General features: G+C 39.8%; 1 protein-coding gene across 1 annotated transcript in view; it reads left to right on the top strand.

The window, feature by feature from the left end:
* MALRD1 (MAM and LDL receptor class A domain containing 1) overlaps positions 1–13,344 on the top strand; it is a gene marked incomplete at both ends in the record, with an annotated part of 583,874 nt that overhangs the window by 543,147 nt on the left and 27,383 nt on the right. Inside the window, 2 exons of the mRNA XM_079699366.1 lie at positions 10,672–10,751; positions 10,844–10,940. Coding sequence (XP_079555492.1) covers positions 10,672–10,751; positions 10,844–10,940 — 177 coding nt within the window. The remainder of the gene's footprint in view (positions 1–10,671; positions 10,752–10,843; positions 10,941–13,344) is intronic.

Raw genomic sequence — 13,344 nt, 5'->3', positions numbered from 1 at the left:
ACATAGTAGACATTCAATAAACATTTTATGAATAAGGGATTATTGATTTAATGAGGAGAACGTCAGGGATCAAAATGAAAGAGTAGGGAAACTGGTTTTGTGTGTGTGCTCATAATAGAAGACCAAACTCAAACTGGCTCAAACAATTAAAGAATTTATTGACTCATGTATCTAAAAAGTCTAAACCCAGAGCAGGCTTGAAACAGGAATGGATTGAAAAGTTTTCAATGCCATTAAGGTGGTTCCTCCATTTCTCCATGATTTCCTAGGCTCTGTCTTCCTGTTTTTTCCTCAGCCTTGCTTTTGTAACAAAATGGTAGCTTCACAGGGCTATACTCTTCCTTTTTCACATCACAGTTGGGCAGAGGATATTTCTTACCACAAATATCCATCAATATGTACCCACAGGTAACAATATTCTTACTGGACAAACTTATGTCCATGTCTCTCTATGAAGCAATCACTGTTGATTAGGAATGCATTGGACAGGATCCTGAGGCAAAAGGCTACACCAAGGAAAATGAGATTAACTCTAGAGGTCAGGTTGTGGTTCCCTCCCAACCAAACCATAGACATGCTTATGATTTGGTGGAGGGAAGGGAAGGAGTGTGGGTGGTTAAATGAATCTGGGGGATAATTAAGTGGTAGTGTGAACTTCCGTCATTCTAAAAATAAGGCTGAAATTCTCCAGTGTTATACTTACACTCATCAGGTATATGAAATAAGTGATAAAACACACAGCCTCAGATTAGCTCAGAATAAATCAAATCTTCCTCAAAAGCTTTTTCTTATGGGTGCTTTCTGAATCAAAACAGGTCATTTTCTTCCCTTTTGTCAAGTTATCCGTTAATTTTTTTTCATTAAACTGATTCTTATGACTCATTATGAAAAAGAAGACCTCCAACATAATTTCATCACAGCTAACATTTCTTTTTTCTTGACATTAAAACAAAACGAACATGCATTCTAATTTAGACTGAGGTATCCTAGTCTTTATCACAAATATTATAAAATGTTTAGCGTCCTTATGGATCCTTTTGGATTGCACAATAGGTGGAATCCCATTGCATTCGATCTTGTTTAATCATAAAATAGCTAAAACATTACCTAAAAAGGGCTATCTAGTCCTTAATTGTCAAGAAAATAAGGTGAATCTCATTGCCCCATTCTTTTAGGAACCTCACTCTTGGCACCAATTATGCAGCACTCCCCACACCCACCGGACTCTAACAGCCACCCAGCTTTCACACAGCTGTGCCTGGAATGGCCACTGGGACTGGTCTCCGCTGGTTGGCTGGCGTCCGCTTAGCCAAAGCACACCCAGTCCTTCCCAATATCTCATCCACTTACCCTATCTGATTTCTCCCCACAAGAGCCTTCGCCCTTCACCCCCAACAACTATAATAGTACCCAACACGCTACTACTAAAAACAACAATCTTTGCATTATCTCTTCAGGAAAAGTCAGTCTCTTATTTTTCCTTTGGTATGCTAATATTGCTGATTTGCTAAGGAGAAATAATAGTTGAGTGAAATATCTACGCTTCCCTACCCAGGTTGCCTGTGAAAAGTAATAGAGAAGATGACTAGACTTTTCTTTTTAAAACGTCTCAATGATCTTTAATAGAGATCTGTGGTCACCTTGGAGGAGATGAGTCCACCAAACTGTAGAGCAGACAGGATGCTCAATTTTCACTTCTAGCTTGCAGTTCTCAGGGAGATGGGACCAGAGAAATTCCTTTCACTGCCACTGCTCAAAGCGAAAGGAACTTCAGCATGCCAATTCTAGCATACCATCACTACAGGTCTCCGTGTTCCAAGACAAGGATTGAGGACCCACCCCATTCAGGAAGATTTTAAGGGAGTCCAGGCAAAATGTGAAGGACTTACATGCAGATTCACATTGCCAACCTGAGAACTGATAAGAAATACATATCAAGGTTTATGAGAATAAAAAACAAATACTCCAATCTTAAACATTCTAATTTATTTTAATTTGAATGTCAGAGGCATCAAAAACAATCAAATTATCTTAAATTTCTACTTTTTAAAGAGTATTTACTAAGGAAAGAAGGCATTCTTATGGGCCTCCTTGAACCACTAAGCTTTTTTTTTTTTTTCTTTTTTTTTTTTTTATTAGTTTCTGCTTTATAACAAAGTGAATCAGTCATACATATACATCTGTTCCCACATCCCCTCCCTCATGCATCTCCCTCCCTCCCACCCTCCCCATCCCACCCCTCCAGGCGGTCACAAAGCACCGAGCTGATCTCCCTGTGCTCTGCGGCTGCTTCCCACTATCTATCTACCTTACGTTTGGTAGTGTATATATGTCCATGCCTCTCTTTCCCTTTGTCACAGCTTACCCTTCCCCTTCCCCATATCCTCAAGTCCATTCTCAAGTAGGTCTGTGTCTTTATTCCCGTTTTACCCCTAGGTTCTTCATGACATTTTTTTTTTTTTAATTCCATATATATGTGTTAGCATACGGTATTTGTCTTTCTCTTTCTGACTTACTTCACTCTGTATGACAGACTCTAGGTCTATCCACCTCATTACAAATAGCTCAGTTTCGTTTCTTTTCATGGCTGAGTAATATTCCATTGTATATATGTGCCACATCTTCTTTATCCATTCATCCGATGATGGACACTTAGGTTGTTTCCAGCTCTGGGCTATTGTGAATAGAGCTGCAATGAACATTTTGGTACATGTCTCTTTTTGAATTATGGTTTTCTCAGGGTATATGCCTAGTAGTGGGATTGCTGGGTCATATGGTAGTTCTATTTTTAGTTTTTTAAGGAACCTCCATACTGTTCTCCATAGTGGCTGTACCAATTCACATTCCCACCAGCAGTGCAAGAGTGTTCCCTTTTCTCCACACCCTCTCCAGCATTTATTGTTTCTAGATTTCTTGATGATGGCCATTCTGACTGGTGTGAGATGATATCTCATTGTAGTTTTGATTTGCATTTCTCTAATGATTAATGATGTTGAGCATTCTTTCATGTGTTTGTTGGCAGTCTGTATATCTTCTTTGGAGAAATGCCTATTTAAGTCTTCTGCCCATTTTTGGATTGGGTTGTTTGTTTTTTTGCTATTGAGCTGCATGAGCTGTTTATAAATTTTGGAGATGAATCCTTTGTCAGTTGCTTCATTTGCAAATATTTTCTCCCATTCTGAGGGTTGTCTTTTGGTCTTGTTTATGGTTTCCTTTGCTGTGCAAAAGCTTTGAAGTTTCATTAGGTCCCATTTGTTTATCTTTGTTTTTAGTTCCATTTCTCTAGGAGGTGGGTCCAAAAGGATCTTGCTGTGATTTATGTCATAGAGTGTTCTACCTATGTTTTCCTCTAAGAGTTTGATAGTTTCTGGCCTTACATTTAGGTCTTTAATCCATTTTGAGCTTATTTTTGTGTATGGTGTTAGGGAATGATCTAATCTCATACTTTTACATGTCCCTGTCCAGTTTTCCCAGCACCACTTATTGAAGAGACTGTCCTTTCTCCACTGTACATTCCTGCCTCCTTTATCAAAGATAAGTTGGCCATATGTGCGTGGGTTTATCTCTGGGCTTTCTATCCTGATCCACTGATCTATCTTTCTGTTTTTATGCCAGTACCACACTGTCTTAATTACTGTAGCTTTGTAGTATAGTCTGAAGTCAGGCAGCCTGATTCCTCCAGCTCCGTTTTTCGTTCTCAAGATTGCTTTGGCTATTCGGGGTCTTTTGTTTTTCCAAACAAATTTTGAAATTTTTTGTTCTAGTTCTGTGAAAAATGCCAGTGGTAGTTTGATAGGGATTGCATTGAATCTGTAGATTGCTTTGGGTAGTAGAGTCATTTTCACAATATTGATTCTTCCAATCCAGGAGCATGGTATATCTCTCCATCTATTTATATCATCTTTAATTTCTTTCATCAGTGTCTTATAATTTTCTGCATACAGGTCTTTTGTCTCCTTAGGTAGGTTTATTCCTAGATATTTTATTCTTTTTGTTGCAATGGTAAATGGGAGTGTTTTCTTGATTTCATTTTCAGATTTTTCATCATCAGTGTACAGGAATGCCAGAGATTTCTGTGCATTAATTTTGTATCCTGCTACTTTACCAAATTCATTGATTAGCTCTAGTAGTTTTTCGGTAGCATCTTTAGGATTCTCTATGTATAGTATCATGTCATCTGCAAACAGTGACAGCTTTACTTCTTCTTTTCCAATTTGGATTCCTTTTATTTCCTTTTCTTCTCTGATTGCTGTGGCTAAAACTTCCAAAACTATGTTGAATAAGAGTGGTGAGAGTGGGCAGCCTTGTCTTGTTCCTGATCTTAGTGGAAATGGTTTCAGTTTTTCACCATTGAGGACAATGTTGGCTGTGGGTTTGTCATATATGGCCTTTATTATGTTGAGGAAAGTTCCCTCTATGCCTACTTTCTGCAGGGTTTTTATCATAAATGGGTGTTGAATTTTGTCGAAAGCTTTCTCTGCATCTATTGAGATGATCATATGGTTTTTCTCCTTCAACTTGTTAATATGGTGTATCACATTGATTGATTTGCGTATATTGAAGAATCCTTGCATTCCTGGAATAAACCCCACTTGATCATGGTGTATGATCCTTTTAATGTGCTGTTGGATTCTGTTTGCTAGTATTTTGTTGAGGATTTTTGCATCTATGTTCATCAGTGATATTGGCCTGTAGTTTTCTTTCTTTGTGACATCCTTGCCTGGTTTTGGTATCAAGGTGATGGTGGCCTCGTAGAATGAGTTTGGGAGTGTTCCTTCCTCTGATATTGTTTGGAAGAGTTTGAGAAGGATGGGTGTTAGCTCTTCTCTAAATGTTTGATAGAATTCGCCTGTGAAGCCATCTGGTCCTGGGCTTTTGTTTGATGGAAGATTTTTAATCACAGTTTCAATTTCAGTGCTTGTGATTGGTCTATTCATATTTTCTATTTCTTCCTGAGTCAGTCTTGGTAGGTTGTGCATTTCTAAGAATTTGTCCATTTCTTCCAGGTTGTCCATTTTATTGGCATAGAGTTGCTTATAGTAATCTCTCATGATCTTTTGTATTTCTGCAGTGTCAGTTGTTACTTCTCCTTTTTCATTTCTAATTCTACTGATTTGAGTCTTCTCCCTTCTTTTCTTGATGAGTCTGGCTAATGGTTTGTCAATTTTGTTTATCTTCTCAAAGAACCAGCTTTTAGTTTGGTTGATCTTTGCTATCGTTTCCTTCATTTCTTTTTCATTTATTTCTGATCTGATCTTTATGATTTCTTTCCTTCTGCTAACTTTGGGGGTTTTTTGTTCTTCTTTCTCTAATTGCTTTAGGTGCAGGGTCAGGTTGTTTACTCGAAATGTTTCCTGTTTCTTAAGGTGGGATTGTATTGCTATAAACTTCCCCCTTAGAACTGCTTTTGCTGCGTCCCATAGGTTTTGGGTCGTCGTGTCTCCATTGTCATTTGTTTCTAAGTATTTCTTAATTTCCTCTTTGATTTCTTCAGTGATCACTTCATTATTGAGTAGTGTATTGTTTAGCCTCCATGTGTTTGTATTTTTTACAGATCTTTTCCTGTAATTGATGTCTAGTCTCATAGCATTGTGGTCGGAAAAGATACTTGATACAATTTCAATTTTCTTAAATTTACCAAGGCTTGATTTGTGACACAAGATGTGATCTATCCTGGAGAATGTTCCATGAGCACTTGAGAAAAATGTGTATTCTGTTGTTTTTGGGTGGAATGTCCTATAAATATCAATTAAGTCCATCTTGTTTAATGTATCATTTAAAGCTTGTGTTTCCTTATTTATTTTCATTTTGGATGATCTGTCCATTGGTGAAAGTGGGGTGTTAAAGTCCCCTACTATGATTGTGTTACTGTCGATTTCCCCTTTCATGGCTGTTAGTATTTGCCTTATGTATTGAGGTGCTCCTATGTTGGGTGCATAAATATTTACAATTGTTATATCTTCTTCTTGGATCGATCCCTTTATCGTTATGTAGTGTCCTTCTTTGTCTCTTCTAATAGTCTTTATTTTAAAGTCTATTTTGTCTGATATAAGAATTGCTACTCCAGCTTTCTTTTGATTTCCATTTGCATGGAATATCTTTTTCCATCCCCTTACTTTCAATCTGTATGTGTCTCTAGGTCTGAAGTGGGTCTCTTGTAGACAGCATATATATGGGTCTTGTTTTTGTATCCATTCAGCCACTCTGTGTCTTTTGGTGGGAGCATTTAGTCCATTTACATTTAAGGTAATTATTGATATGTATGTTCCTATTCCCATTTCCTTAATGGCTTTGGGTTCGTTATTGTAGGTATAGTCCTTCTGTTGTGTTTCTTGACTAGAGAAGTTCCTTTAGCATTTGTTGTAAAGCTGGTTTGGTGGTGCTGAACTCTCTCAGCTTTTGCTTGTCTGTAAAGGTTTTAATTTCTCCATCAAATCTGAATGAGATCCTTGCTGGGTAGAGTAATCTTGGTTGCAGGTTTCTCTCCTTCATCACTTTAATTATGTCCTGCCACTCCCTTCTGGCTTGTAGAGTTTCTGCTGAGAGATCAGCTGTTAACCTGATGGGGATTCCCTTGTGTGTTATTTGTTGTTTTTCCCTTGCTGCTTTTAATATGATTTCTTTGTGTTTAATTTTTGACAGTTTGATTAATATGTGTCTTGGCGTATTTCTTCTTGGATTTATTCTGTATGGGACTCTCTGTGCCTCCTGGACTTGATTAACTATTTCCTTTCCCATATTAGGGAAGTTTTCAACTATAATCTCTTCAAATATTTTCTCAGTCCCTTTCTTTTTCTCTTCTTCTTCTGGAACCCCTATAATTCGAGTGTTGGTGCGTTTAATGTTGTCCCAGAGGTCTCTGAGACTGTCCTCTGTTCTTTTCATTCTTTTTTCTTTATTTTTCTCTGCATCAGTTATTTCCACTATTTTATCTTCCACCTCACTTATCCGTTCTTCTGCCTCTGTTATTCTGCTATTGATCCCATCTAGAGTATTTTTCATTTCATTTATTGTGTTTTTAATCGATGCTTGATTCATCTTTAGTTCTTCTAGGTCCTTGTTAACTGTTTCTTGCATATTGTCTATTCTATTTCCAAGATTTTGGATCTGGGAAATAGAATCTTGGATCAGCTTTACTATCATTATTCTGAATTCTTTTTCAGGTAGACTGCCTATTACCTCTTCATTTGTTAGGTCTGGTAGGTTTTTATCTTGCTCCTTCACCTGCTGTGTGTTTTTCTGCTTTCTCATTTTGCTTATGTTACTGTGTTTGGGGTCTCCTTTTTGCAGGCTGCAGATTCGTAGTTCCCGTTGTTTTTGGTGTCTGTCCCCCGTGGCTAAGGTTGTTTCAGTAGGTTGTGTAGGCTTCCTGGTGGGGGGGACTAATGCCTGTGTTCTGGTGGTTGCAGCTCGATCTTGTCTTTCTGGTGGACAGGTCCACGTCTGGTGGTGTGTTTTGGGGTGCCTGTGGCCTTATTATGTTTTTAGGTATCCTCTCTGCTAATGGGTGGGGTTGTGTTCCTGCCTTGCTAGTTGCTTGGCATAGGGTGACCAGCACTGTAGCTTGCTGGTCGTTGACTGAAGCTGGGTGCTGGTGTTGAGATGGAGATCCCTGGGAGATTTTCGCTGCTTGATATTATGTGGAGCTGGGAGGTCTCTTGTGGACCCGTGTCCTGAAGTTGGCTCTCCCACTTCAGAGGCACAGCACTAACTCCTGGCTGCAGCACCAAGAGCCTTTCATCCACCCGGCTCAGAATAACAGTGAGAAAAAGTAGAAAGAAATAATTAGTAGAAGAAAGAAAGAGAGATTGAAAGAAAGGAAGAAGGGAAGTAAGGAAGGAAGGAAGGAAGAAGAAAGAAAGGAGGGAGGGAGGAAGGATGGAAAGAAAGGAAAGAAAGGAGGGAGGGAGGGAGGAATGAAAGCAAAAGGAAGAGTGAATGGAAGAAGAGAGGGAGGGAGGGAGGAAGGAAAGAAAGAAAGAAAGAAAGACAGGAGGGAGGGAGGGAGGAAGGAAAGAAAAAGAAAGTGGAAAGAAGAAGGGTGGGAGGGAGGGAGGGATGGAGGAAAGAAAAAGAAAGAAGGAAAGGAGGAGCGGAGGGAGGGAGGGAGGAAGGGAAGGGAGGAAAAAAAGAAAGAGCAGGTAAAGTACAATAGAATAAAGTATGAAATATAGTAGCGTTATTAAAATTAAAAAGTAATTATTGAAAAAAAACACGGACCGAAAGAACCCTGGGACATATGGTGGAAGCAAAGCTATACAGAGAGAATCTTACACAGAAGATTACACATACACATTCACAAAAAGAGAGCAGGGGGAAAAATCAAAAATCTTGCTCTCCAAGTCCACCTCCTCGATTTGGGATAATTCGTTGTAAAAAGAGGAAAAGGGCGAAAAGTCTGAAATCTTGCTAAGTCCACCTCCTTAATTTGAGATAATTCGTTGTAAAAAGAGGAAAAAAAAGGGGGGGAAAGTCTTAAATCTTGTCCTCAAGGTCCACTTCCTCAATTTGGGATGATTCGCTGTCCATTCATGCACTCCACAGACGCAGGGCACATCAAATGGACCGTGGAGCTTTAATCCGCTGCCTCGGAGGCTGCACAGAGAGATTTCCCTGTCTCTTCTCTGCTCTCACAGCTCCCGGGTCTCAGCCTTGGACCTGGCCCCGCCTCTGCGCGTAGGTCGCCGGAGGGCGTCCGTTCTTCGCTCAGACAGGACGGGTTTAAAGGAGCCGCTGATTCGGGGGCTCTGGCTCACTCAGGCAGAGGGGAGGGAGGGGAATGCCCTCTCCTCGCGCACCAGGCAACAAAAGGGAAAAAAGTCTCTTGCCTCTCCGGTAGCTCCAGACCCTTTCCCCGGACTCCCTCCGGGCTAGCACTAACCCCTTCAGGGTCTCTTCCTGCCGCCAGCCCCCGACCTCTCCCTGCGCTCCGACTGAAAGCCGATACCCGAGCCTCAGCTCCCAGCCCCGCCCGCCCTGGCGGCCGAGCAGACAAGCCTCTCGGGCTGGTGTGTGCCTGAGGGCACCGATCCTCTGTGCCAAAATCTCTCTGCTTTGCCCTCCACACCCCTGTTGCTGTGCTCTCCTCCGCTACTCCGAAGCTTTCCCCCTCCGCCACCTGCAGTCTCCGCCCTCGAAGGAGCTTGTAGTGTGTAGAAACCTTCCCTCCTTCACGGCTCCCTCCCACTGGTGCAGGTCCCATCCATATCCTATTGTCTCTGTTTATTCTTTTTTTCTTTTGACCTACCCAGGTATGTGGGGAGTTTCTTGCCTTTTGGGGGGTCTGAGGTCTTCTGTCAGCATTCAGTAGGTGTTCTGTTGGAGTTGTTCCACGTGTAGATGAATTTCTGATGTATCTGTGGGGAGGAAGGTGATCTCCGCGTCTTACTCTTCCGCCATCTTCCTCCCCACTAAGCTTTTTATATTTAGAGAAGCTATTGCTTTTTTGAAGAAATTGCTATTGGTCATTCAGATTTTCAAATTCAAAAGAGAGACTGAGAAAAAAAAATATTAACTGTGTGCTGAAGAAGCATTGCTTCTAACACACCACTTTTAAGCACACACATTCAAAAGCTAGTTTTTAGGGCTACCCTGGTGGCGCAGTGGTTGAGAGTCTGCCTGCCAATGCAGGGGACACGGGTTCATGCCCCGGTCTGGGAGGATCCCACATGCCGCGGAGCAGCTGGGCCCGTGAGACATGGCCGTTGAGCCTGCGCGTCCGGAGCCTGTGCTCCGCAACGGGAGAGGCCACGACAGTGAGAGCCCCGCGTATCATGCAAAAAAAAAAAAAAAAAAAGTTGTTAAAAACTAGTTTTTAATCCTATTTTATAGCATGTACCATGAATTTGGCAGAAAATTCAACCAAACCCTTCTTAACTTGTATCCTGTTATTTTTGGTAAACAAGAATGTATACATAAGATTTCACACTCATATGTAAACACATTCTACCAGAGAAATTCTGACACATTCACTGCTTAGAGATAAACCTCGTCTCCCTTTGAGGCACAAACTAGTCTCCAATTCTGAACTTTCTGAAGGCCATCCATATCAGAGGAGATGTCCCTAGTGTTACAAGTTTCATCACGTATGTCCCTAAATATAGCAGAGGTAGTGAAATCCTCTAGGACTGATGGTATATCCAATTTGATCCTTAACCTGATTCCAAATCCATGAACTTGAAGGATCATCCCCTTGTAACAAGAAATAAAAATACTCTGATTTATATTTATGTTAATCTATAATTTGAATATTCTCTATTGGTATCTGAAAGAACTGAAATCCATTCACTGTTGAAAAATGTGTAGCTTTTGAGTTTGAGACAAATGAAAAAAAGTAATATTGGACACTGGTGAAAAGTGAAGTCAATTTTTGAAAACAAGAAATTAGCCTTGTTCTCACCTTATAGATAAAGAAATCAAGTCCCCACCTTACAGATAAAGTTAAGAAGGGAATAAGTATTTTTAAAAAATCATCTTACACAATAATGTGAAAAGAATACGATTTAATTATCTTTTTGCTTTGGTTTAACATTTTTGGTTTCGTATCAAAGTTACCCACATTCCTGGTATCTCATTGTTTATTGATATTCATCAGTTTATTCCATGACAATACTGCTAACATATGTTTCCACTTCTTTTTTTGCCAACTATTACATTTTATCTCATTTCCAGATGTGGACAAGGATGGAAGGGAAATCGTTGCCATATCAAGGTTAACCCTCCCATTGCTGATTTCACGGACACTCAGAACAGTAGGTTACATTTTGACCACAGTTACTTGAGTTTTGGACTCTCTAATATTTTTCACTGAATATTTACATTTTTCATTGGTTTGAAATTCCAGATATATGGACCCTCCTGGGTATTGGATTAGCTTTCCTGATGACTCACATAACAGTAGCAGTCTTGTGTTTTCTTGCCAAGAGAAAAGTACCAGTAAGGTAAGTGATGCCTTTGATTGCTGTGGCAGACCAATTTTCTGAAACATTTCATTTGCTATATTTTCCTTTCACACCATATTACATACTGGTAACTTTAGTTTTCCATACTTTATGGATTTATTTTTCTGAGTAGAAAGCAAGAGCTACTTAATGATAATCACTCTTGTTTTAACTAAAAAGCATTAAGTTTACTTTTCCAATTATGTTAGGAACATTTTTGATGACACCAGAAAACAGAATCTGACATTCTCCCCAAATTAAAAAGGCATGAGGCAATGGATGTCCCACTTTCTGGTAGTGCCCGGGGAAGGCAGCAGAACTGCCAAAGGGATCATTTCTTGACTTGCTTAGGGAGGCTGGCTCTAAGCACCAGTGTTCCAGACCAAGACTCCCATGTTCTAGGCAACATACAGAACAGAGGCCAAGAGCTGCTGCACCTGGAGGACCTCTGTGGGCTGGGCTCATGCATAACTAAGACCACACAACCTACAGTGCCCTTCAGGACCCTGGGGCTTCCTACCCAATACCCATCTTCCCATCACCTGTGTGGGAAACACATCACCCCAATAATGAAAACAATTCACTTTCCCATAAACTGAACAAGGTAAGGGCTCAGAATAAGATTTAATGAAAAATTTTAATGGATCTTTATTGGAGTAAAACTGCTTCACAATACTGTGTTAGTTTCTGTTGTACAACAAAATGAATCAGCCATGTGCACACATATATCCCCATATCCCCTCCCTCTCGAGCCTCCCTCCCACCCTCCCTATCCCACGTCTCTAGGTCATTGCAAAGCACCAAGCTGATCTCCCTGTGCTATGCTGCTGCTTCCCACTAGCTATCTATTTTACATTTGGTAGTGTATATGTGTCAATGCTACTCTCTCACTTCATCCCAGCTTACCCATCCCCCTCCCCGTGTCCTCAAGTCCATTCTCTACATCTGTGTCTTTATTCCTGTCCTGCCCCTAGGTTCATCAGTACCATTATTTTTCTTTTTTTCTTTTTTTTTAGATTCCATATATATGTGTTAGCATGCAGTATTTGTTTTTCTCTTTCTGACTTACTTCACTCTGTATTGCAGACTCTAGGTGCATCCACCTCACTACAAATAACTCAATTTTGTTTCTTTTTATGGCTGAGTAATATTCCATTGTATATATGTGCCACATCTTTATCCATTCATCTGTTGATGGACACTTTGGTTGCTTCCATGTCCTGGCTATTGGAAATAGAGCTGCAATGAACATTTTGGTACATGACTCTTTTTGAATTATGGTTTTCTCAGGGTATATGCCCAGTAGTGGGATTGCTGGGTCATATGGTAGTTCTATTTTTAGTTGTTTAAGGAACCTTCATACTGTTCTCCATAGTCCTTGCGTCAATTTACATTCCCACCAATAGTGCAGGAGGGCTCCTTTTTCACCACACCCTTTCCAGTATTTATGGTTTCTAGATTTTTTGATAATGGCCATTCTGACTGGTGTGAGGTGATACCTCATTGTAGCTTTGATTTGCATTTCTCTAATAATTAGTGATGTTGAGCATCTTTTCATGTGCATGTTGGCCATCTGTATGTCTTCTTTGGTGAAATATCTATTTAGGTCTTCCGCCCATTTTTTAATTGAAGTGTTTTTTTTGATATTGAGCTCCATGAGCTCTTTGTATATTTTGGAGATTAATCCTTTGTCCATTGTTTCATTTGCAAATATTTTCTCCCATTCTGAGGGTTGTCTTTTCGTCTTGTTTATGGTTCCCTTTGCTGTGCAAACGCTTTGAAGTTTCATTAGGTCCCATTTGTTTATTTTTGTTTTTATTTCCATTACTCTAGGAGGTGGGTCAAAAAAGATCTTGCTGTGGTTTATGTCAAAGAGTGTTTTTCCTATGTTTTTCTCTAAGAGTTTTATAGTGTCTGGTCTTACATTTAGGTCTTTAATCCATTTGGAGTTTATTTTTGTGTATGGTGTTAGGTAGTGTTCTAATTTCATTCTTTTACATGTAGCTGTCCAGTTTTCCCAGCACCACTTATTGAAGAGGCTGTTTTTTCTCCATTATATGTTCTTGCCTCCTTTAAATGAATCATCTCTTGCACACCTGAGTTTGTGGTCAGAGATTTAGATTTGCTGCAAATCTCTGTGCCATAGAGCACTGGATAACTGCATTTTCGTTGGTTGCCAACTTGTATGTGCCTCCCACTTGAATTCTCCTCAGATGTCCAGCTGCAATCATGTTAATTAGCAGACACCAATCTTGATATCATCAATTAAGGCAAATTTATTATAAAATTATAGTGGTTGTTAGAAAAAAATATGACATTTTAATCCATTACTATTAAGAAGATCTTACTCAACTATTAATTCTTTTTTTTTAAATTTATTTTTGGCTGCATTGGGTCTTTGTTG

This window comes from Hyperoodon ampullatus, assembly GCF_949752795.1.
Source record: "Hyperoodon ampullatus genome assembly, chromosome: 3".
In the NCBI taxonomy this organism is placed as follows: Eukaryota; Metazoa; Chordata; class Mammalia; order Artiodactyla; family Ziphiidae; genus Hyperoodon; species Hyperoodon ampullatus.
The sequence above is the reverse complement of the archived record's forward strand: the minus strand, read 5'-3'. Positions and strand labels throughout refer to the sequence as shown.